This window comes from Schistocerca piceifrons, chromosome 11 (genome assembly GCF_021461385.2).
Source record: "Schistocerca piceifrons isolate TAMUIC-IGC-003096 chromosome 11, iqSchPice1.1, whole genome shotgun sequence".
Classification (NCBI taxonomy): Eukaryota; Metazoa; Arthropoda; class Insecta; order Orthoptera; family Acrididae; genus Schistocerca; species Schistocerca piceifrons.
Window position 1 is genome coordinate 14,312,504 of NC_060148.1, and position 27,208 is coordinate 14,339,711.

The window sequence follows — 27,208 nt, forward strand, 5'->3', positions numbered from 1 at the left end:
GGAGGCAATGAGTACTGTGTGGTCAGTACAGAAGGAATAACATCATAATGGATCTGTCGGGAGAGCTCACCGATTCTGAATGTGGATTCTTCATCGGATTTCAACTGAGCAACATATCCGTCACATACATTTCGGTCCTTGACGGATCTGTTGGGAGAGCTCACTGATTCTGAATGTGAACTCTTCATCGGATATCAACTGAGCAACATATCTGTCACGTACATTTTGGTTCCTCTAAAGCTGTTAAAGTTGATGGTCGGTGATGTGACTCTGAAGTGGAAATACAAAGGAACGACTACAGCTAAGATTAGACAGGCCTGATGTAGTGACAAGCAGTGGCCTTTGACCACTGTGGAGAACAGCTACAAAAACTCTCACAAAATCATTGGTAGGTATCACTTGTGAGTTCAAAAGTATTAACAGTAGTCTAGTCAGTACAACGGCCGTGTGTCGACTGCACACTTCCGTACACTATGCTAGGTGACACTCGAGGTGGGAGCAAAGAGCGACACCGCTGGACAGCACACGATTAAAAATGAGTAATTTGGAGTGATGAATCATTTTATACTCTGTAGCGATCTGATGGAAGGATTTGGGTTTGGCAAATGCCTGGAGAACATAACCTGCACCATACATAAAACCAACAGTGAAATATGTAGGAGATGGTTTACTGTGGTTAATGTGTGGTGTCTTTATTGCATTTAAAAAACCACTAAATGCAGAAGGATAAAAATACATTTTACAGCATTGTCTACTCTTTACAGTACAGGAACAGTTTGTAGATGAGAAGTGATTGTATCAGAAAATGTTCCTGAAGAAGAGTAATTTGTTAACATTGAATATAGATTTAAGTGTCAGGAAGTCGTTTCTGAAAGTATTTGTATGGAGTGTAGCCATGTATGGAAGTGAAACATGGACGATGCGGTGCAACAGAAAAATGCTGAAGATTAGACGGGTAGATCACGTAACTAATGAGGAGGTACTGAATAGAACCAGGGGAAGAGGAATTTGTGGCACAACTTGACTGGAAGAAAGGATCAGTTGGTAGGACACGTTCAATCCAGTCTCAGGACTGAAGACCACAACAACAACAACAACATCAGAATGATGCTGCACCCTGTCATAAAGGAGAATCTGTGAGGCAACAGTATGTGGACGACAACATTCCTGAAATGGACGAGGCTGCCAAGTGTCCGGAGTTGAACCCAGATAAACACTTCTGGGTCAATTTAGAAATTTGACTCCACTCCAGATCCGATATCCAACATCACTAACTACCCTCTCTCATTTTGGCTCTTGGGGAAGAATAGGCTGCCATTCCTCCACAGACATTCAGACGCCTCACTGAAAGTATCCCCACCAACGTTCAAGCCATCACAAATGTGAAGGATGGACACATTCCATATTAATATTAACACATAGGTGTCCAAATACCTCTGATCAGATGGTGTATATACTGTCTAGTAAGGGTATTTCACATTCCTGCGCAATTTTAGTTGGGAGGTGACTGCTGTTAATGCTCAATGTCAGCCCGACGGCTTCGCTGATGGAAGGAATGACTGTTTGAAAATGGGTACATGACCCCACACCTAGGTGCAAAGAACAAAAGATAAATAAATAAAATGGAAACATTGCAGTTGTGGAATATCTATTTTCAAAAAGAATTCTTTATGAGCTACGGGCTCACTGATAAAGTTCCCCTTCAAAAGTAATGGAGAAGTTAATGGTAACGAGTTATATTGCAATATTCGAGCAAGTAAGAAAGTTGAATATTACAAAATTTGTTTTGATTTCTGTATACAAACTTTTAATGTGTATCAATACAAAGATAATTCTTCGCAACAGGTTTTGGTAACTAAACTGGTGCAGTACTATAGGCCAGAATCCAAATAATGAGCATATTTGCACCGACAAAGGCTTGAAAACAGTACTTGGCATAGAATACTTTCTTTAAATCTTAATATGCACTAAAATGGCATGCAATTACTATGCTTTCGATTTAACGAAATTGCTTTCTCATTTAAAAAAACGAGTATCGACCACTACAAAAATGTCTGTCAGTCATCAGTCATCCCGTACAACTTTATATGAGGTCTGACAATATAACTGAACTGGAGGCATCCGTGATAAGTGTACACCATCCACACACAATCACATATTGACTGATATTAACTGCATCCAATGATCACCTTCAGAAAAATGGTGGTGGCTTGAATGTAGTAAAAACCAGTCAAGATGATAAATATGAAAGTGATTGTGGGGACTGAAAAATGGAATTATAACAAAGCAATTCATGTAAATACTCACATTGTTCAACCGTCAGTGTGACATAAGCCCTCGCTCCGGGAGTTGAAGGATAGTACCCAATTGCTTCACATATGTACGTTCCAGAATGTTCAAGCTAGTAGGGAAGAAACAGAATAAGTAAATAACAGTGCTACTCATGTGGGAATTTTCTATCAGTGAAGTTAACCACTCAAAACTGCTCACATTAGTTAATGGGGCATAATACGTAAGTCGCATGTGATGCTATTTGGTAACAAACAAAATTTTAAATTCGTGATGTACACCTGTGTTAATGGTGTTAGAAGCACAAGTTTTTTTCATGACATCTATTGCATTCAAATACAACACGTGTAAGAGACTGATACGACATAATGGGCTATTGCTGATTTTTAGGAAATGTACAGTGTGATAATCATTTAAAGCCAAAATTGTGCAACAGTACAACAAGCAAACTGACAGGTGCAGTTTAACAGCCCGTGACGCAAATGAGCTCACCTGTATCTCCGGCATCTCCAGACGACCGTTGACGTCCCGTGAGCCAGGCGGCAGTGGCTGGTTGTTGGCCCTCAGCCAGTGGACGCGCGCCCTAAGCGGCCCCTCGTCTCTGCACTGGAATACCACCTCACGGCCTGGACGGTCACGTCGAAGGGGGAGGAGGGACGAGGGAGAACACAATTTGTATTAGATTTCATATAACACAGCTCGTAAGAGCAACCGGCACCAACACGGAACATATTTCCCTAAGCCTTATCAGATTGCTGAGAGCTTCTATTTTTCGAGGTGTGGTGTTCAAATGGTTGCTTTTTAGCATCTGATCTGAATTAGTTGTCACGCGTTGCAAAAAATGCTGTCTGTAAGCAGCAGCTACATTGCAGAATGAAGGCTTTCACAACTGGGTGACATGGCTGTTGATATACTTTCCGGGATGTGAGGTCGTGGTCCAAGAACTTTAGCCTAAATTCACTATAAACTGATTTAACGTAGTTGTTATTTGACAGCAAGTGTGACTGCTCCTGCCAAAAATACAGCAATGGCAGCTGTATGCTACTGCCATTACGGGCTTTTGCTGTGCTGAGACTTCGCTGCACAAAGTGCTGTGCCCATCAGTTGTCAAGTAGAACACTCGTCTGGACGTGAAAAGTTCACTTGTTTCAGGAACATATGTAATTCCATATTTAGTGTTAAAATGTAAGCTCAACCACCTTTCACAGTGCAAAAATTCTAGAACTGATGTATTTCAAAGCAAAGGCTTCCACCTTCAAAATACATCAGTCGCTGTGCTTTTGCATTGTGAAAGGTGATTGAGCCTACATTTTAACATCGAGTTTTAACAACCTTGGCTTGGCATCCATCATGGATGAAATCATTAAGAAAATATTTTTGAGATGCTTAGAGATCTATACCATAACCTTATTTCAGAATTTTTATTTGATTTTTGAAGCTTAAACACATAGCAAATGTAATGTGGTACACAACTTTAAATAGACCCGTTTCCAAATGAGGTATTTTAGTTATCTGCAAAAAAGAAACTTATTTAAAAGAGCTCACTAATTTTTGAGATATGACTTCATAAGTTTGCAACTGTATCCCAAATGGGAAAATTTAATCCATTCAAAAATTAACTTAAAGGTGGCACTAATTAAATTTAAGAACAGATTTTTGACATGTTTAGGAGCACTATAGAAACCTATACCGTATGTGAAATTAGAATTTTCACATGCTCGTTATGAGATAAATGCCGAAGCTAATACGTAGCAAATGCAATGTGATATGAATTTTTTGAAAGATTTGTTGCCTGTCAAGATACTTTGTTAATAAAGGGGGTAGGTGTATTTTAACAAGCTCAATAGTTTTTGAAATATGACGGGGTAAGCACAAAGGTGTTTCTCCAATCCGAAAATTTCACCCATTTCATAAAAAATCATGCCATTTATGAATTTCAGAATTTTCACAGGATTTTGGCAAAAGATTTCAAATTGATTTTATAGTGGCACGGGGCAATGTAGCTGCTGGCTGTTGGTATACTTTCCGGGATGTGAGGTCGTGGTCCAAGAACTTTTCTGCTCCTTACGTTTCGTCCAGAACTGCGCTGGACTTCCTTGCCGGCAAGACTCAGCGGAGCAGCGCCTCTGAGGAAGTCCAGCGCAGTTCTGGACGAAACGTAAGGAGCAGAAAAGTTCTTGGACCACGACCTCACATCCCGGAAAGTATACCAACAGCCAGCAGCTACATTGCCCCGTGCCACTATAAAATCAATTTGAAATCTTTTGCCAAAATCCTGTGAAAATTCTGAAATTCATAAATGGCATGATTTTTTATGAAATGGGTGAAATTTTCGGATTGGAGAAACACCTTTGTGCTTACCCCGTCATATTTCAAAAACTATTGAGCTTGTTAAAATACACCTACCCCCTTTATTAACAAAGTATCTTGACAGGCAACAGATCTTTCAAAAAATTCATATCATATTGCATTTGCTACGTATTAGCTTCGGCATTTATCTCATAACGAGCATGTGAAAATTCTAATTTCACATATGGTATAGGTTTCTATAGTGCTCCTAAACATGTCAAAAATCTGTTCTTAAATTTAATTAGTGCCACCTTTAAGTTAATTTTTGAATGGATTAAATTTTCCCATTTGGGATACAGTTGCAAACTTATGAAGTCATATCTCAAAAATTAGTGAGCTCTTTTAAATAAGTTTCTTTTTTGCAGATAACTAAAATACCTCATTTGGAAACGGGTCTATTTAAAGTTGTGTACCACATTACATTTGCTATGTGTTTAAGCTTCAAAAATCAAATAAAAATTCTGAAATAAGGTTATGGTATAGATCTCTAAGCATCTCAAAAATATTTTCTTAATGATTTCATCCATGATGGATGCCAAGCCAAGGTTGTTAAAACTCGATGTTAAAATGTAGGCTCAATCACCTTTCACAATGCAAAAGCACAGCGACTGATGTATTTTGAAGGTGGAAGCCTTTGCTTTGAAATACATCAGTTCTAGAATTTTTGCACTGTGAAAGGTGGTTGAGCTTACATTTTAACACTAAATATGGAATTACATATGTTCCTGAAACAAGTGAACTTTTCACGTCCAGACGAGTGTTCTACTTGACAACTGATGGGCACAGCACTTTGTGCAGCGAAGTCTCAGCACAGCAAAAGCCCGTAATGGCAGTAGCATACAGCTGCCATTGCTGTATTTTTGGCAGGAGCAGTCACACTTGCTGTCAAATAACAACTACTTTAAATCAGTTTATAGTGAATTTAGGCTTCTTGTGCTTTGCCATAATGACTACTGTGGTTATATGACTATGGTTCTGGCACAAGAGGCAGAATACCATCGGTATTACTGCTCCCAATTTAAATTAAATTTCATGCACAGTGCTCCCATTTGGCGGAACTTCTTGATGCAATACTGAATGTTTACATGCTTGAGAGCAGCATTTATGTTTCAAATGAACACAAGTTCTATAAGAGTTAACTAAATAGTCCAATATTTCCCATTACTTCAAAAGACGGTTTACTATATCCTTTAATTTGAAACATGTTCACCTTTCACATTGATTCGAAAAACTGTTCAAATTTCCCTTTTCTTTGAAAAGATCTTTCCATTTCCCACATTAAAATATGCCTTCCTAGTGTTGCACTAAGCAAGTAATCCAAGCCAAGAATATAAAGTGAATAAGACTGTACACAACCTTCGTAGTATTTCTCTTGCAACAAGAATATCAAAGAGCAAAATGTTCATTTTAAGCACACACTGATAAATTTGCACTGCTCACACTTCCTATCTGTTCTTTCAAATTAGAAATCACCTGCACTTTTGTTAAACGAAAGAAAGCTTATTGAGTTAGCTCGCACACTGTTTGTTTAATCTGCACTGCACCTGTGAATGTTCAGATATATAAGATTTTCCCCAGTAGATATACTTTTTTTCCCCTCAAAAGAAACTTGTTTCGGATCATGATATAGTTGTGACCACCACAGCATTCATTTTTTTTTAATGTCCGGAGCAAATTTTTCACTTTAGAACCACTTTTCCCAGCAAACTTAATGTTTTTTACTCTGCAATTAATTGCATAACTTCTAACATTAAATATGTGGGCTGGAATTGACTGCAAACTCAGATCTCTCCTAACACTTGCCCCACCTGAGTTACCCACGCACGACTTGTGACCCATCCTCACAGGTTCAATGTACGCAGACCAGCTTTGAAAGTGGAACATAGGTACTAACAGAACTGTAACTGTGATGGCAGGTCATGAATTTTGACTGACAGCTCAAGAGTATTATCTTTTTTTTTTTTCAGCTACCACAACTTTTCCTTATTGTTCCATTCCGCTGTACTCTTGAGGGCAAAAGCACTATCTTCAAAATATTTCATTAATTCCTCTCAAGTAGCAGGCATTTCTACTAGACTAAAGGCATTTCTACTAGACCAAACACACCTTCAGCTATCTTCCTTTGTTCACCAGTAACAAGTTCATTCTGAGAGCAACAGCAAATAACTCCTCGGACTTAAACACTGACATGGAAAAAACAGAAGGAAGCACATGAACAGCACTTCAAAAGTGAAACTTCTACATCCTCCACCCATTTTTCTGTCCACATCCCATTGAAACAACCAACAAATCTATAAATATTCAATACGCACTAAAAATACAATCACATATCAAAATAACTATTACTCAATACAGTTGATATAAAGAGTAAAATTAAATCTTTCTAACAGAAAGCTCATTCTAGCAGCAGTTAATAGTAGTGCACAGAAGCGAAATGAGTATTTCTTTAAATTGAAAATTAGTGTACATTTGCAACCCATTAAATCTCATTAAAACTGCACCATAAGTTTATACATGTGCCCCAAGGTTTCAGAAGAAAATTTAGGACAAACCTGATAAATTAAGGCAACTTTTTTTGTTACCCTCGCATGCATAAGAGATAAACGTTTGTATTAGCAAATTAATTCTTAAGGCGTTTTGAAGAATTGCTATGAGCTTTAACATGTTGCTGTAAGGTTTAATAAAAAGCTAAATATTCATTTCTCAACACTAAGTACTCAGCACATGATCTTGCATCACCTCTACAATTTTAAAAGCAAACGTTTAAAGGCATCCAGTGTACTGATCTTATTGTACACACTTTTCTGCTGGAAACTTTTCTCTTGGCCATTATAACACTCAATATGTTTGTTTGCGTGGCTATCTTCAGTAGTAGCTGTTATTTTCCCAGTGTTAAGCGTTCTGTTATTTAAGAGTGTTTTACATGTCACTTGTTTTGTTTTTATTTACAAAGCATCACTAATGGTCATTCTTTGAACGCAGTATACATAAAACGTTTCTTTAGTTTGTAGAGGCACTACATCATCACTAGTCACATAAACAAGATTGAACACTTCGTTGGCTTTCCAACGAATCCTTTGTTGAATGAGAGTACACACACACACACACACACACACACACACACACACACACACACACACACCCTCTCTCTCTCTCCAGTACAGCCAGCTGAATACACAACACCTATCTGACAGGACTTCCCATACCAAGTTTCTAAATTGTTTTATTTATAGATTAAAATAGTTTTCTTCACCTCACTTTTGTAAAACTTCACAAAAGTGGTCTTCATGAATGAAAACCTGGCAAAATGACAGTGAAACTTCTATGAAGACATCTCTTGTGAAGTCTGCAGAAGTGAAGTGAAACGTTAAAACAAAAATGTAGGAAAACAAAAGGCAGGTCCCTAAAATCCAGTGACCAGAAAACGGTGAAAGTGCAATCGAGTATTTTTCAACTTGAATCTCTCTTAACAACAAAGAAAAAACATGTTGACTTCATAACACTTACAAAAAGTGCAATAAACACTGTCACTGTTAAGGAAGTTGTAAACCAAATTCATCAGGAAAAATTATTTTTAATCTGTAAATAAAAATTGTAGATATGTATTATGTTTACTGAATGACTATTGATGATGTTTCGTAAATACAAGCAAGACACATTCAACGTGAAACACTCTTATATTGCAATACCCTTAACAGAGAAAAAATAAATGATAATCATTCGCAAAACCCCAAACTTCATATCAAGCTTATCTGGGACCAAAATCTGCCAAACTATCTCATGAAAGAAGAATGGGCACAATGATTTGTAACCCATGGTTGGGAGGAGAGGGAGGGAGGGGGAGAGCGGTGGGGGTAAGGGAGAGGGGGGGGGGGGGGAGGGGGAGAGAGAGAGAGAGAGAGAGAGAGAGAGAGAGAGAGAGAGAGAGAGAGGTTCTTTCTCTACATAAAAAAGAGGTCTTCTGTGACAAAAGCAATCTAAGTATTATACCTCACAGCAGCAAAACACCAAATTTCAGAAAAAAAGGGCTGGTGTGCATGAGAACTGGAAGTAAATGAATAAACATTACAGTAAGAAAGCTACCTTGACCTGGCAGAAAAATATGACAGCAACCAGATACTTACTATGCAGACTATTACATTTTTAGGAGAAACCAAATGGCTTACATGCAAAGCCCATGCAGATGTTGAACCGGCATCACACCTGTGTTAGGGAGCCGGCTGTCAGCTCCTACACTCAAGTGACTGCAGACGAAGTATTAATAGGAGTTACTTCTGAAGCTTTACTGTGGCGGATGCAGGCATAATAGTACAATATGTGGGAAAAAGAAAGTTGTCAACTTACCCTCTGTAAAAATGTGGTGTGGTTCCACAACAGAATTGGGAAGAAAAAATAACAACAAACTAGGTTAGTCCACACAACATTCAATCATTTATCTCTCTTTTATCACAAATTTAATAATTTATTTATTTTTTAAAGGTTGTTCTTATCTCTATTTTTTAATTTGGGATTTCGATATTCTTAAGGTATAGCACCAGAGGAGTTTTACATCTAAGAGGTATGAGAAATACAATAGAAAATGTGTTTACTACACTGACAATTGGGTTAAGTTTCATTTAATTTTTTTATGTGAACCTAAAAGAAATTAGCTGTATGATGTGTACATACTTCTTAGAAATTACTGTTGTAAACAGAAATTATTTTCATTAAAACAGGTATTTGTTCATCTGAATTTTGATTGGATGATCATCATTTTATGGGCACTTTCTGCAACACTTCCACAAGTTTTAGTTAACACTACAGTGACTGGTCACTTAGAAGAATAGTGGGCCTGGGAAATCGAGCATTTATGCCACTTTTTTAAAGTGTTAATGCCACATATGTAACTGACGTATCTTCTAGAGCAATGCATTCTAAAAAGAGGCACGCTTCATCATATTTACTTTAGTTCTTCAATAGATTATAAATTTGAAACTAAAAGTGAAGGAAAGTATATATATCCTCCCACGAAAAAGTGCAAGGTGAATTGCTCAGCAATTTCTTCCTCTTGAGCTTCCAAAATTTCTCACTCGCTCAACAAATGTGATGTATTTGTATAAGAATTACAGCAAACTGTGAAGCCTAATGAGTACATGCAAGAAATTACATCATGGGAATCACATTGGCTCAGACATTCACGACAGCAGCTGTTACGTTTACTAATCTTTTCTTTTGAAATAATTCTAGAATTGACAACAGAAGGCAGCATCAGTCAAGGAGCAGGTCCCGAGACACCCATACAGTGTTCTCATACAAAATTAGTCTAGTTGTCGGGCGACAGGTGGCTCGTACGTCGAGAAAATCACAGCCCGACCTATACTCAGTGTGATCCTTTAACACAAATGTGTTAACAGACTTCCTTCTAACATTTGTCAAAACTTAAGACCGAGCGGGGTGGCGCAGTGGTTAGACACTGGACTCGCATTCGGGAGGACGACGGTTCAATCCCGCGTCCGGCCATCCTGATTTAGGTTTTCCGTGATTTCCCTAAATCACTCCAGGCAAATGCCGGGATGGTTCCTCTGAAAGGGCACGGCTGACTTCCTTCCCAATCCTTCCCTAATCCGATGAGACCGATGACCATGCTGTCTGGTCTCCTTCCCCAAAAAAACCAACCAACCAAAACTTAAGATAGCTGTTGGAAGTTTTTTAATAACTGTGACTGCAAATAAAGTTAGTTTGCAATCACTGATGCTCTGCCTTCACAAGGCTACCATTAACACAAGTGTCAGTGTGATATCTCTCTAGCCATAGGCGAGAAAATGATGACCACTCAGTCATTAGAGCCACCACTGATGATGTCACTTTTGAGTATCAATTATCTATCAATATCAGTAACACTTAAAAAATGGCTAAGCTAGACCTCCAGAAAAAACTACAAATTTGAATCTTATCACTGGACTTAAGGCTTTTAGACAAAATTGTGTGTGTGTGTTTTGCGTGTGCATGAGGCAGTGTGATACCGTGTCATGCAGTAGGGTCTGCATTTTTTAATTTATGTTTTAGATTGTTGCTCTGATGCTAGATGGAATTTACTATAATGAAGGACATTTACATAGTAAGTGACATTATGTTTTATTTCACAGAACTATACTTAAAAAGGATTGTTCACTAGAACACTTCTGTAAAAATATTAAGAACAATTCTTAACTTAGATTGTAAGAGAAATTAAGACCATATGAAATAAATGTACAAGAGAAACTGAAGATTTATTATAACAAAACTGTACTTTTGTCTTTTTAATGCATTGGTGTTAAATAATACTGAAAGGTCAGAACAAATGTTTAACAAAGCACGTAACTAATCATTTATACATTTCAAATAACAAAAACTTTATCAGTGAATGGGTATCGTGTGTTTAAGGCAATTAATTATCACTCCCGCCTTTGTACAATGTAGATTAAAGTTTCCTTTTATGTTGATGTTCTGCTGGTAGAGAACATTTGATTTCAGCATTTCTTGAACGCTCTGTGGTTTATTAGCTTTATATTCTTCTTTTAGTGAAAGTTCTGTTTATAATCAGACTTCCCAAGAACTGCATTAGTAACTACACGAATTCTCACTACTGTTACAAAAACTACTTTTTATTAGTGCACTCATAAATATCGCAGGTGCTCTGTTAGGGTGAAGAAGTTCTTTGTTGCAATTACTGCTGTTATGACAATAACAACAAATTTCAGTACAAGTCAAAAGGAGAGTTATAACAAAACGCAAACCACAACAAATAAACATGAAAGTGTCAGTACATAATATGAAGGGATTTTTCACCATAATACCATTTACGATGGTGTGCTCTCCACCTTTTTCTTCAGGATACACACATAAATTTAGTTACACAAAAGGTCACAGTATGCAGTGCTACCCAAGTAAGACATGAAATTATCCTAAAGCAGAAGGGTGTTCACTTCAGTTCTTCATTACAATTGCTACTGATCTGCATTCTCAAGCTCGATTTACAACAAAGCGAGCAGAAGCGAACCGATATCTGTACACGATTCACCAGAGTTCACTACCATTCACTTGTATCTCTGAACAAGTGTTTGCAGAAGCAAGGAAATGTGAGGTAACGCACACAACCTGTCAACGTGGCTTTATCGTTTTTTAGTGCTAATAAGTGGCACACACGATTCAACACCATTTAGTTAGAGACACGATCCAAAACTGTGATAATTGGAGATGATTATTTTGGATTGTGAGCACTCCATTTTTCACTAAGTAACCAGAATGGCACAGGAAAAGAAAATTTTTTGAGACCTGAATTTGTATGTAAGCAAGAAATGTGTCGAATTGCAGCTCCAGCCTTCCTGCAGTACTCCAAAACTCTGAACATATGTCTGTTGACGCTTTCTGCTGGTTTCTCATTACAACTGAGGTGCATATTTTAAAGTAGAACACTTATTACTGATGAGCGACATAACCTGAAGAAATACTAATATTCACACTCCGGTTATCTGCAAACGTTGACATTAACATTAGCGACTTTCAGATTTCAATAGCTTCACGATCTCAGATCGTTTTTGATGTCTGCAGTGACATTTGGTAGCACTTCAAAGTAGTTTGTTAAAGTGTATACAAGGAAGATAATATCAATAAAATGTGATTAATGAAATTTGAGCAACTCTGACAAGGATATGTGTCTGCTTGTGTGAATGTGTGTGTATGTTTTCATTTCTTTTCTGAAAAAGACTTTGGGCTAAAGTTCAGTAAGTAACAACCTTTTCATTGTGCCCATCTGCAACTCGATGTATCACATTTAAAGTGAATAGCAATCTATCCTTTTCACAGCTGTTGATGTTCCATTTAGGGCAAACACTACCAAATGCGGACCAAATCTAGCTCACTTGTGCTCACCTACCATTTACACCACACAGAATTCTTGTTTGCTTGTGTTTGCCTTGTGAACCAGTTTCAGAAGCGGGCAGATCCAACTGATAGGATAAGTTACATTTATAGTTTCACCCAGTGAAAGAACAAATACCGTACTTTATGAAATAGGGAAATATGACTGCAACCACTGGGCCTTTGCAAACCACATGGTTTCTAGTGTCTTGCCCTTCCCTTTTTCATCACATCACATCATAGTTTCTTATTGAGTATTGCCTTGCAATTCATTGCAAAAGGCACCTTGTGTTTTGAAACACCAAATATGTGTTGCTTGTCCAGTGCAAGCTTTCACAGCTGAATTTTACACTCTTCGTAATTTTTGTTTTATGAGCACTAGGCTCTGGTCCAAGACAAGTTTCTGTACTTGACATTCCATCTCCTGATGCACAAGACATCATCAGAGGCTATAAAGGCCCAGGTAGTTAATTTTCAAACTAAAAAATGCTCCTCAACAAGATGACAATACAAACAGGAGGGCTGGGGTACTGTTTACTTCATAAACACACAACAGTCTATTTTCTGTCTTTCCTTTCTGTTAAAATTGCTTTTGCATTTCTGAATTTCAATGGCCTAAATATAGTCTCAAAGAATCAAACGCAGTGGCTCTTTGGACGCAGTGCACGATCTGCACATGTGAACAACTCTACAAGGTGACTGCTACTAAAAGAAGCATCCACATTTGGCTTAAATGTCATAAGAGTGATTGTCACCATGGCAACATGGATAAACAGGCAGTAGCAGATCATACTCTTGGACAAGAAACCACAAAATTAAATTCTCTGACACTAAGGTTTTTGTCAAGGTCCAATCAATACTATGCTACAATGAAATAAAGCAGACAGCACCCACTTCTCTGTTCATGAAAGTTCCACAGCACATTTTGGCCATAAGTCAGCAGTTGCTGCATTGTTAAATATAAGAAGTTCGACTTGCTGAGCTTAGTAAGTTCAAAAATCAACTAAAGATGGGTTCACAGTCATGACGCTTCCTCCATTAAGATACTAACTGTCAAGTACAGAAATATGCCTTAGACAATGGACCACTAACTATAAAATAAATCCCCAGGAACTTACTGGTCATTTTGATGGTTTTCCTGGCTTCGTGCCTATTTTAAAAATCAATTTAGTTTAACTACGTTCTCAAACCTAATGACCATCCATACAGATTGTAACAAAAATTTACAAACTTCAAGGGTCTGTAGAGTGTCTCTTGAGATACAAATTAAGGACAAGATCTCATAAATGGAAATACCACGCAATCATGCTACAGAGTGTCTGAGCTACAGGGGAGAATGCGTACCACTGAGCCACCATTTGGCAGAAAACTTTTTGAGTTTGCACACTGACGGACCACAAGCAGAAGTCCTCACAGCGCATCTAGCAACATTCAGGACATCAGATAGCCTCTCAGATTTCCGTGCATGTCACAATAACACCGCAGAAGGAACTAAGCACGGTAGACGAAAAGGCCCTGGTGTAGAAAAACACTTGCTGCTCATGTGGTGGCCTAGTGCTAAACAGTAGCTCGTGACACTTTGAAGTGCCACTGTAGAACATTTCTGGACACGGATTTCAATCCTCAATTCGCTCGTCAACATGCTTTCTAAAAACATAAAAAAGGTATATTTCTGTCATGCCCTCTGTACCAAACATTCTACATAAATCATTTGACCATAAAATGGGGAGACAGGGTGGATCTGACATGTACGAGCCCAATAAAAAAAAGGGTCTTTAACAAAACAGCTAATCCTATACTTGGTTAGCACCACATACAATGTTAATGTGAGGTTTGATAGAAGGGATAACCTCATGCCGCCACACAATTGAAGAGTATGAAATGGAAATTTATTTATTACACACTAAAGTGGGAACACAGAAAGCAAATGAATTTGTACATACTTTCTTTGATGATCTGGTCGTCAGGATAAGTCTTCAGGTTGAGGCCTCCGACAGTTGGTACGGCAGCTGCAAGAAATCAGCACACCGTTGATGTATATCCAGCAATGCTGGAACTCACTTACTTCATAACTTGAAAACTATGGAAGTCTTGATGTTCATGGAAACAATATGGACTCTAGTGAGGTTCAAAACATTATTTTACTACACAATAAAAACTCAGAAAGTCCGTAAAGAAATGACTAAAATAATGAATACAAAGCAGAAGGGAACAAGCAAACATAGTTCGGTATTTTTCTGTAAGTCACATGCCTTCCATCATTACAAGTAACAAATGAGTGCCTGTGGAATTCATCTTTTGTATAATGTTAAAACAACATTTAGGGCCGACTGTATAAACATCGCTGACTGGAGGTCAAATCTGACATAAGATCAGAAACTGAAATATGTTCAGGACTCAGCTCTATTGCATAACACTAAATATGGATCCACTGAAGCAGGTTCCGATTGGATCTTAGGTAGCATGTAACATGCTTGGCAACACCGCTAAAATCAGCTATTGACACAAGTATTGTGCTTCGATCACAGATATTTATCATACATCATAGATACACAGTATTTATTATCAGGTGTCACGCTATAAGTGTGAGAGAGCAAGTAAACAGAAAAAGGAGCAACCATTAAACTTCTCCCAGTATGAGAAAGATTTACTGCTGGAAATTTTATTGGGCCAGTATAAAGATATAACTGAGTGGATTGGGGTGAAGGCGGATAAAATCACTGTGGTCAACAAGGTAAAGGCAAGGAGAGAAGTTGCTGACAACTTTAATTCTCTTGTAAGGCCGATACCTTATGGACAGCTTTGAAAGCTGTTGCCATGTCTCCTTTAACAAGACCACCAACCACTATCTGAAAGATTCCTGTGGCATAAAATCCATAAGTTAACAGCACGCTGCAGTCAGCAGTTAGTTTCTTTTGATTGCTTTCATCAGATAGTCTCTGAGCATTAGTTCCAATTGCTCTACAGTACTTTTCTGCAAACGAAACCTCTGCTTAAATGACTGTTATTCAATTCCAAGAAGTGGGTTCACCCATTCACGGAACGTGGGGGAACTTGTTGGGTCTCGTCATCATCGTTCTCAGAGGATACATCTGAATGCTCAAGTATTTGTAAGCTAAACGAAAGGAAACAATGTAATTCACATTGTGTAGGGCTATTGCAGAACACTCAAAAAATGGGGAGTATCGTATGGTGTCAATGGTATGGAATGGCATGGTAATGTTGCTGTAATTATGATCAATAAACTAGAGAAAGTAGTAAGAAATGGAAAAACAATTTCATGATTTGACGTCAGCTCTAACATGTGATATTCTGCGCTGCTATCCACAAAGCAACCTCTGAGCCACCGAAATGAATGAGACAGTATTGCGTGGCTAGTGAATATCAAAATACTTGCTAATGTTCTATTTATCAGTGCATGTGGAATTGCGAGGTTTGTAACAAGAAAGACTCAAAACAGCTGTAAACAAAAGCAAAAATTATTGTACAATGTAACACGAAGATAAGTATATGTCACATCTCCAAATTCTAGTACTTACAATTACTTGATAAAATTGTTCCAGTAATTACAAAATAAATATTATAGTAGTATGTTATAGCTTAAATACAAAGCATTATATACAGCAAGGCATTCTGTCTCAACTTGTATTTAATTACACTTTTTATGTGAGTACAGTTTCAAATGACTCTGTAACAAATCATTCAAATTTAAAAAAAATGTCCCTTTACTTAGATGTATACTTTTCTACAGTTAATCAGTAAGAGTAACAAAATGTCAGTATACAATTTCAAATTAAACTGTCATTTGGACCAACTTTATTAAACTGTACAACAGTTTATTCAAAAGTGTCATTTTCAAATACTTACAAGGAAACTTGTTAACTTGTATATACAGTATATGCTGATTAATCACGTGTATTAATTTAACATTTTGTTACAAGGCAAAAGCTAGTAAAATAAATGAATTTTACAAGTAAGTTGTATATTTTAATACAAAATTGCTAGTTATCTTCCACTGTGCATTTGAACCACAATTTTACAAGTTGCACATATTCTTATAGGATTTTAATAAAAGCTATATTAACCCTACACCTCTACTCATATCCCAAAAAAGTGTTGTTTACTGCAGGAGGGAGGATATTTTATACTTGCAGTGTTACCTAGATACAGGATACATAATACACATCTTACAGCAACAATGGTACAATTTAATTAAATTATTTAAATACAACCACCAACACCTTACAGAGCTACTCACCTCACCACAAACTACTTGATATAATTAGATTTACCTCTCCATTTCATTGTACATTCCAAGAACAGTGTATGTGCAGTCTTTAGCTTCATTCCAAAATGGCAAAAGTTTGTAGCAATGAAACTAAGAAAGATGTACAGTGAAATCAACCAAGCTATAAAATTTCAATTCCATTAAGTTCATTGGAGAAAAAAAAGTGAAGTAAAAACATGTTATTAAGAGTAGAATTTTGTAATCCACTCACGTCATGGAAGCCAGATGACAACCGCCAAGCACCAACAGTTGAGAAAACATTCTACAGGAGGGTAAAACTGTGATAATTAAGGTCACTTTTGTACAGAGCTAATGAGGAAATGATTGGTTGCAAAACAAAACAGAGTAGGATGGGAATTCCGAAAAATGTATTAACAAGGATAAACAATACAAGCCTGATTTTGGATTTATGGACATAAAACTGTAAAGGCATTGATACAATAAAATTACTATCACTCTTTTTTTCCCAAGATGACATGCTGGTAGTCCACAAAAGTCTGATGCTGAAAACAACAAACAGTTGTTTAAAACAAAAGCTGTAATATACGAATACGTGTTTCTTCCATTAAATAAATATAGGAAGAAATCATTAACAGCACGACAGGGCAGTGCGCTTCTATCATCTTCTTGCTGTATATAATGACAGAGATCCACACTGGGCGGTGTTTACACAACAATAACCAACTCCGCCTTTCACGTTTATAGGGTGGAAAATGTCTGCTTCAGTGTCTCGGCTAATACAAAATTTATGAGATTTAACCATACAACACAATCATATGCCCAACAGTGCAAATCAGGGTGTCCATAAAGTCCCTTTACAACTTCAAAATTTTATTACAATGGCAGTTGTTGAAATATTTTAACAAAATTTCTTTTATTGTAATCACTTTACTTTTTTTATATACACCAAAATTTTGTTTTTCAGATACTCTGGTGATGGAAGGAACTGAACCTCTATAAAATGGCAACTCCTCAAGAGAAGGCACAATGTGTGTCCTGGTTTATTGAGACAAAATCGGATATTCAGACTCAATGAAACTTCAGAACGAAGTATGGATGAGATCCACCTTCGCGCCCTTCAATCCGTGCATGGCAAAAAAAATTTATGGAGACAGAGACAGCGTTGGATAAAGGGAGGAGCGTGCGACAGAGAACATCCGAGGAAAACGTCGACTGCGTTTTAAATGTCTTCACTCATTCACCTATGAAGTCCATCTGCACTGCTGCCAGACAGTTGCAACTACCACGTTCAACTGTGCATAACATCCTCCACAAGAGCTTACGGTTGTATGCTTACAAAGTGCAACTGTTACAGATATTTGAGCCAAATGACAAGCCAAAACAGACAGAGTTTGCACTCAACATGCTGGAAGGCCTTTCGGAGGATGAAGCATTCCTCAAGTGAGTTTGTTTCAGTGACGAGGCAACTTTACACATTTCTGGGAAATTAAACAGACACAATGTGAGAATCAGGGGATCTGAACACCCCCATGTGACTAGGGAGCTTCACTGGAATAATCCAAAAGTGAATGTGTGGTGTGGGATCATGTGCAACTGAATAATTGGTCCATATTTCTTCAATGAGTCAACAATTACTGCAGATGTTTACCTCAACCTTCTGACCAAATATGTAGCACCACAATTGATTGACTTACAACCAACTATCATTTTCCAGCAAGATGGTGCACCACCATATTGTAGACTGCATGTTCGTCGGTTCCTCAATGAAACATTTCCAGGCATATGGATTGGCAGGGATGGGCAAATTCCTTAGTCACCGCCTTCACCAGATATCACCCCCGTGGACTTTTTTTAATGGGGTACGTAGAAGATATCATGTATCAAACACAGATACGGGACATTGCTGACTTGAAGCAAAGGATTCGTAACGCCATTGCCACCATTGATGATGCTATGCTGCAGCGAACATGGCAAGAAATCGAATACCGTCTTTATGTGCTTTGTGCAACTACAGGTGCCCTTATAGAAGTCTATTAAACACTGTCAAAAAACTTTTATAAACACTGATTACAATAAAAGAAATGTTGTTAAAATATTTCAACAACCGCTGTTGTAATAAAATTTTGAAGCTGTAAAAGGACTTTATGGACACCCTGTATAATTTGGAGAAAACATCGCTTCAGTATCGTGAACAATTTATGAAACAATAGGGGTGTTAAAAATTATGTGGTTCATCCTGTAGGGAAGTGAAATGAAAATTCATGGTTTAGGAATGCACAAGACTAAAAGAGATCAGAAATTACACAATTTGAGCAGAATTCGTGAACATTATTGTGACCGATTGAAAAGAAGAGTCTAGGAAATGACGACATTACCATGCTTTATGGACAGAAGACAGTCATTTGGCAAGGCTAGTATACAAACCGGGGGCAAAAAAGTACTGCAATGCCACCTTGACAATGATACAAGGAAAGAGAATGGCCAAGAGACCCAACCTTTTTTTAAGACGATGATGATTTGGGAGAAATTAATGTCATTCTTAAGCAAAATGTATCACAAGCTATGTACAATATTACAATTAAGAAGTACAATATTACAATTAAGAAAAAAAAATGTGAGTGTCAAAGATGCGGATACAAAAATGATGTGATGGAACTGTAGTGGTGCTTTGTTAATATTTTTTCATAATATACAGTGGGGAATAGTTATTGTTCAAAGTCCGTGTTAGCCGGCTCCGGGTTACCTCCAATCTCAGCAACCAGCACTACAATCCTTACTCCCTGTATCCTCTCCGACCTGCTGGTAGGTAGCCGACTACTTACAGTAATGAGAAGGCAGCGAATGCCTTCACTGTCACCAAGTAATTGAAACCTTAACTGAAATGGTGGAACACAACAAAGAAGAGAACTCATTTTTTTATTATGTAAAGCTATTATATCTTTTTAGCTCAACTCTTTAAAGTCATACGACTCATTCGCATGAGAATATAATGCAGTGATCCCCAAATTAGTTGCATTGTAAACTGAACAATGTAACAAAGAATGCAGCTGAAAGGAAAAACTGTTGACACTAAATCCACCAGCTCCTGACAAACATCTGCTGCTACTTCATCTGTCATTAAGCCTCCTAACTTTCTTTAATTTTGTATTTAATCTATCTATATCCATAAACACAGTGGACAAATAATCAGTCAACCCCTCGAGATATTATATTCAATTCTGTAACCCCACCTCGAACTATGATAACGACCTCAATTTAGAAAGTTTCTTCAGATATGCCTTATCCAGTTGAACTCCCTCATCGATGCTCGGACCCTGTGTGACTACCAAATTTCGGGAATGTCGACTGCTACGTTTCACCTACTGTTCCAAAAAGACCGTGACATTTTCAAAGGAATTTAGCAAGCCTGCTCAAAGTGTGATAGGGTGCCCGAGTGCTCTTCAAACCGGGAACACGTGCGTGCTTGTCCTGTTAACGTGGCTGTTATTATCTCAGAAGACAAGTTTCCACATCGTACTCATCATGAATATGTGAAAGAAGGAGAACACTTGTCCAACAATAATGGTGAAATAAACATTCCAGTTAATGTCCAGAGTAACCTGAACAAGTGGGCCCAAGTCACAGTATGAGAAAAAAACCTCAAAACATCAAAAGAATCACCTGTGACACAAACTACTCCCTCCACTTGGCACAGATGAAACACGTCAGTGCACTCATGCCTCACATCTTTTGAAAAGTGCCTGCAGTCAGCCACTATCTGTGTCATTTGGCCCACTGAAGAAGTACAGATTTACGTGCCACTATAAGCAAAAGCCTTTTACGAGCTAAATGACTCTAAATCACTACTGCACACAGTTTTCTTTACAAAGTTATATAAGCAAAAGCCTTTTACGAGCTAAATGACTCTAAATCACTACTGCACACAGTTTTCTTTACAAAGTTCATTCGAAACCGGCTGGAACTGATTCGTATTCACAGACAGCAGCAGCTACTTATGGGTGACACTGTTTATCACTGACAAGATGTGACCCTTGCCTCTGATCCCTGTCAGTTAGGATCTTTTATGTAATATGGCTGCAAACGGTACAGCATTCCTTGTAGACACGTTTCCGCTGTCCGATACACCGAGAAGTCAGACAACTTCATCCTCAGTGCGGACGAGGGCACTTCCAAACACAGTAGCTCCTTTCTGCAATTCTGTCACATCTCCATATTGACCCATCTTACTGCACTCCTTCTGTACAACAGACTGGTACATCTAAAGCACTTCACTGAAATGACATAGGTCAGTTCGGAGGGCAACACGACTGCCTGGGATGAGTTCTGCACCGTCTACAGTGCTCCAAAATGATAATTGTGCAGAAAAGGAGTTAAGACAACATAATAGAATCTTTATTATCTTCTTAAACTGGTGACCACTAATGTCCATTGAAATACTGGAAAAATTTGTAAGTAAACAAATTTCAATTTTACGCTGTGGACAATTTCCATTCCTTTCCCTATCTGTGCTCTGACCGGGATAAATAGGTAGATAAGCAACAAGAGATAAACAGCAAGTGCAGTACTGTCAGTCGGCTCTGCTGGATTCACAATAGTTTCAATACTTGGTGACAAGGCCAGGCTCAGCCACTCTCCTCACTGACATCTTCCCTTTGCCGGTATTAGTCGCAGCTGTATGTACAGGGAACGTCGAGGCACGACTTACGGCAGTCGAGTTCGTCACTCGAGTCCAGGGGGCAGTCGACCATGCGGTTGCACCTGAGGTGCATCGGGATGCACGGTCCATTCTCGCAACGGAAATCCACCTTGGAGCAGGCACGCGGTGACTGCGTCGTCGTCGTCGTCTCGTTACCTGATTGGGTAACTCACGAGGTCACACGTGGTCTTCATTCCTCAGGTTCTTGTACAGTAAATCTCTTCTAACAACTCCTTTTCCTTTTGTTACATTACCGTTTTTTACAGGATACAAACAGGCAGTTAATGTCCACTAAATTAAAACTGTGTTTACTGTCTGATTCCTACGACAGTGATCGAGTTATCATTCCTCGAAGTGCTAAAGGTCTTTTCTGCAACTGTTGATTGCATCTGCATTACTCCAGTCACCAATTATGTTCCAGTTTTATTCACTCAACAAGTTTCCAACAAATAACAAGAAATTTTCAAGTGCATTAGCTATTTACACTAAGTAATGCACAGTCATACAATAAAATGTAAAAGTTTGAACAACACATGTTGTTGTTAACTTGAGTTGTAACAGACACAACAGGAAATTAATGAACTGTCCGATATTTTGCATATTTCTCAGAATAACTGAAAGTTCCAGAAAAAGTGTCACATGTTGAAACTACCTGGATATATGACATCACATACCGACATCGAATATTTAGTCTGTATTACAATTTAACTGCTCTTTCTCTGTCACTGATATGTTGTGCTACAATATTGGTATTGCCACGTAACGACACACCAGCTCATCATCATATGTATGTTTTCTATTAATGCTATGTCTTGCTGATTTAGACGGGCTGTCCAAACTTCTTAACCACAGCCAATTTATTCAGCATATGACAATGATGTATGTCAACTCACACATTTCATTACGTTACTGTACTGTTCTTGTCATAAAAACTTAATAGACTTGAAAAATACTCATAATTGAGGAATAATTTGCTGTGTAAATGAAACTACAACATAATCGGTCACTGTTTCTCATTTCAATAAATTGTGTTTATTTTACGTCTGTTCCAACTGGAATCCACACATACTGAATTATGCTTTTGTTTGCTAACATAGATGTTACTGTGTCCTTGGAGTTGATGATAAGCTATCTTTTAAGACCTAAATGGGATACGTTTCTTGTTTGCATGTTATAACCATTTTGGAAATCAAGAATCTCTCCAGCAATCAACACGGATTCTACGAGCAGCAACTGAAACTTAGCTTTGATCACAGTATCCAACGTACCCTCCACCACATGTTAAATTGGCTTGTGAAATAAAATGTAGATTTATACGTTGTTTCAGTAGTGGTGGTGGTAGAAGCAGCAGCAGTAGTCTTCACTCTGAAGACGGATTTGAGGGAGCTCGGCAACCCGGTCAGATTTAGATGTAATACAATAAGTTGAGGCTAATGAGTTTCCAAAACTGTGTGCCAAGTTGAGAAGCTATGAATTCCAAGTATATTCTTTGACTTCATAACTTAGTTGGTTGGTTGATTGGGAGGGGGGGGGGGGGGGGGGTAAACAGCGAGGTACCTTTGTAACTTGGTTCAATGTTTCTTGTACTGCATAGCTACGAAGTTGCTATCAGCTCTAAGATTATAAGAATGGTCATAACTGCAAACAAAAACAACATACACCACTCAGAATCTGTCTGATACAAACACAGTCTCAACATAGTAGCTGAGTCATTTCTTTGTATCCTGTTTACAAGAGATACACACAGTTTATCTTAATTTACTGTCAAAAGACTTATAGCTTAGATGTTCATGAACACTAACAACATTTTGTAGCTTAAGTTACACACAGGCAATTAAGAAATTCCAGCTAATTCAGTGTGTCAGACAATAACCTCTATACTCCACAGAAGCTATGAGTAATATCACAGGGGAGGTAACCAGATAAGACCCCGAATGTGAAATAGGTGTGTATGAGCACTCTTACAGATTCTACTGTCCATAAGTCACATGATCTCTCACGTTTTTATGGCATGACTCAGTAAGGGTATACTTTTCCAATTGCCTTGCCAAATGCAGGCAAGCACCCCTGATTTCGCCTCACTTACACTACGTTGGCAATTGCGGCCCAAACACTTTCTCCATGTACGTGCACACCATAATTACTCTACCATGCAAACATTTGGAGTTACACTTGTGTGGTATGAGACATTCCCAGAGGGTTCCACTGGGGGCAGAACCGCACAATAACCCTGGGTTCGGTGTGGGGCGGCGGTGGAGTGAGTGGACTGCTGTAGCCTGTTGTGGGGTTGTGAACCACTGAAGGCTATGGCGGGGATGAAGCCTCTCCATCATTTCTAGGTCCCCAGTTCCGTACAATACAATACAGGGGTATACTTTTGGGGTTCACACCATTAATTCATATGTCAGTTTGGACTTACAACAGCTGTAATATAAGTGTAAGCACAATTGAGGACTTAACACATTTTTGCAATCATGTAAAAGGATTTTCAACACTCATCAGTAATGTGAGAACATCATTTTGAAGCAGACAGTTAATGGACTGGAAGAAGTCAACACTCTTAATGACTTCTAATGAGATTATGAAGCAACCTTGAGAGGGATGAAATGTATTTGATATAAAGAGGATACGTGAATCAACAATTGTTGTTGCCCTGAACGTATTTAATAGCAACAGTTGTAAAAAACTCCGTCCAAACAGGCCTCGGAAGGCCCAACAGTACTGACCGGGTGCTGTGTCATCCCGAGCCCACAGGTGACACTGGATATGAATACGAAGGGGCATATGGTCAGCACACTGCTCTCCCAGCCGTATGTCAGTTTAAGAGACCGGAGCCGCTACTTCTCAATCGAGTAGCTCCTCAGTTTGCCTCACAAGGACTGAGGGCACCCCGCTTGCCAACAGCACTTGGCAGACCGGATAGTCGCCCACTCAAGTATTATACCAGCCCAACAGCACTTAACTTTGGTGATCTGATGGAAACCGGTGTTACCACTGCAGCAACAGTTGTAAACACAAGATAAACTCACTTTTTCACCCTCAAATACCTGATGATAAATTAAGATATAAGTAATTTACTTTCCCCCAGGGCAGGCAGTGATCAGGAGCTAAAGAAACAAAGACCACCATGTTTTTGCAGTTTTTCATTAATTTTTAAACTCAAATATTTTAGTTTAGGCTTAACTGTGACTGTTACTAGGCTGGCCACACAAACCATCGTTGGTCTTTCTTACTAGGTTGGCCACATTAACCGTAGTTGATTTTTTGCCTTGCCTACCAGTCTCCACGTATTCTTATCTAGCTAGTCCTATCACACCAATATCCCCTATGATCCTGTCCAGTCTATCTCAGCCATGTTGTTCCTCTCTGTCCCTTACTTCCTATGTCTTCTTCTACCACTTCAATTGCCGGACGATCTGGCCTTCTCTACGCATTATGTGCCGGTCCTGCTTCACTCTCTCTTTAGTCACCTTTTCTGCCAGTCATCTCTATTCTTCACTTGTCCACAAATCTATCTCAGGCCAGCATTCTCAAAATCATGAGTTTTCTTTCCCTCTTTTGCCAAGAATACAGGTCTCTCCTTTACATAACCGCAGAACCGTAGAAGCTAATCTTCACGGATCTCGATAAAAGCCGGGACTCGAGCAGCTTTCCGAGTGTAAACCTTCACTTGTTTGCAGTTTGAATTCTTGCCCTTACTTCCTGGTCTATCTCAATTCTTTCACTGGGTGCTCCCCCAAATAGTTGAAGTCTTTCACCCTTCCAAAGATTTTACCACCTACATCTAATGGTGTGTCATCATTCCTCTCTGCTTATTACAAAGTAACTGGTCTTATCCGTGTTCATCTATATGCCCTTTCTTATTGCATTTTGGAGAATTAGAGCTCAAGATCAAGTAGATTTGTAAAATTCAAAAAGGCATAGACACAACAGTTGTACATACGAAGTATACTGCACCTTTAAAATTTAAAATTATAATAAATCAACTTGACAACTTTAAAAAAAAAATAAATAAATAAATACATTTATTCAATATTTTGAGAGGTTGCAGTTTGGACCAAAACAAGAAAAAAAGTCCAGTAAACATGGGCTCTAAAAGGCGTATCTTGAGAGCTACGAGCACCCTCTGATCTACGAAACTGAGAGACACATCTCTTCCACTGCAAGCTCTTTGCTATTATGAACGACCTACAGACCACAGTAAACAAATGAGAACACACTATTCTGTTACTGTAACACAGCTGAGCTTCTAATGTAATCTGCTCGCTATTACATATGAGTTGCAATTATGAGCCATCACGAAAGGAAATATTCAATATGTCTGTCATTTCTAATGTGGAGTAATGCGATTATATTATGCTGGTAAGTGCAAAGATAAAATTACACTGTAAATGATTTCACTAACTTATCAAAATACAAACTGGTTCCATTAGAAATAATGCCTGCACTGCACAACACTTACTCAGAAATATAAATATGATTTAGAGTAACAACAGTTGTTAACTGTATGCGGTATCCGTGGGCAATAACAGAGGAATGTGTCCTCATTTGTTTATTGCATTTTGTAGATCACTCGTAATAGCAAAGAGTTTGCAGAAGACATATGTTTTACAGATGAACAAGTGCTCATATCTCCTAAGGGATGCATTTTTCAGCTCATACTTATTTATTTTATTTTATGGCCAACATTGGACCACTTTAGTCAACATTATGAATTAAGCTCTGCTGTTTTTTGTTGGCCCAAAATTTCTCCAGTCATTCAGATTATGCCCTTCTCTCCCCATCTGAAATCACCCTTCCCATTCTCTGTTTGTTAATTTTTATTGCTAGTGTGACACGTTTGTCCTGAAGTATCTTGAGCACGTCTGTCTTGTATTTCAAATCCCCCATCGTAATGTGACATTTTATCATGTCTGCCTTGATCTCCGTGATCCATTTAATGCCGATCTAACTATTCTGTAACTTCCCAATTATTCTCCTGCTAATTCTATTTTCTGTTGTTCTCATCAAATGCCCGAAGAAAGATATCCATTTCTTTTTCATTATACTTGTCATTGGTTCTATTTCTTTATGAACTGTTTCATTTGAAGCTATTCTCCAAACTCCATCTTTTTGGTATTTTTTTATTTATACATGTTCTGATTATCCTTGTTTCTATTTTGAGCTATCTATTGCTACAGTGTTGGTGGTTTTAAATATAGATTCATTAGCATATGTCATTTGTGGCTGTGTGACAGTTTTGTAGTGTTTCAGTTTTTGTGGCTACTGAGAGGAATTCATTGTTATATGTCTTCTTGACAACGCAATGTGCTTTAATCAATTTGTTTGTTCTATTCTGCCATGATGGTTTCTCCTTCAGGTTATGTGTTATTATTTCTCTCAAATATTTAAACTTTTCAACAATTTTTATGTCGTATTCTCCAATTCTAATTTTGTTTGCCTCCAATGACTGTGTTTGTTATTTGGTTACTTGAATGTTGCTGGCAAGAAAAGTGAGGTCATCAGCAAAAATCATAAAGAGTTCAACTTTACGTCATCTTTTTGAGCTCATACTTACTAAAACAAAAAATCTCAATGCTTTTTATCCCATAATTTCTTGTCATGTTCACAAATTTATAATGTTTGATTTGCTACCACTAATTCTGCCATTCTGGCCCAAAAAATGTAGTTCCATTCCAAAACAATAATAACAAAAAATAATAATACAAGTGGAGGGAAGAAGCAGAAGTTGATGCTCGGGTGTCTGT

The 27,208-nt window shown here is 38.1% G+C and overlaps 1 protein-coding gene across 14 annotated transcripts in view; it reads right to left on the reverse strand.

Annotated features, from left to right (window-relative positions):
- The window catches only part of LOC124720011 (basement membrane-specific heparan sulfate proteoglycan core protein), an 801,341-nt gene that overhangs the window by 230,947 nt on the left and 543,186 nt on the right, over positions 1–27,208 (reverse strand). For 13 of the 14 annotated variants that reach the window (XM_047245254.1, XM_047245262.1, XM_047245258.1 and 10 more), the window contains 4 exons: positions 14,460–14,525; positions 8,983–8,985; positions 2,782–2,915; positions 2,308–2,401 (listed from right to left, as the gene is read on the reverse strand). In XM_047245254.1, the coding sequence (XP_047101210.1) occupies positions 2,308–2,401; positions 2,782–2,915; positions 8,983–8,985; positions 14,460–14,525 (297 nt within the window). The remainder of the gene's footprint in view (positions 1–2,307; positions 2,402–2,781; positions 2,916–8,982; positions 8,986–14,459; positions 14,526–27,208) is intronic. The other variant, XM_047245252.1, reaches the window with a different exon arrangement.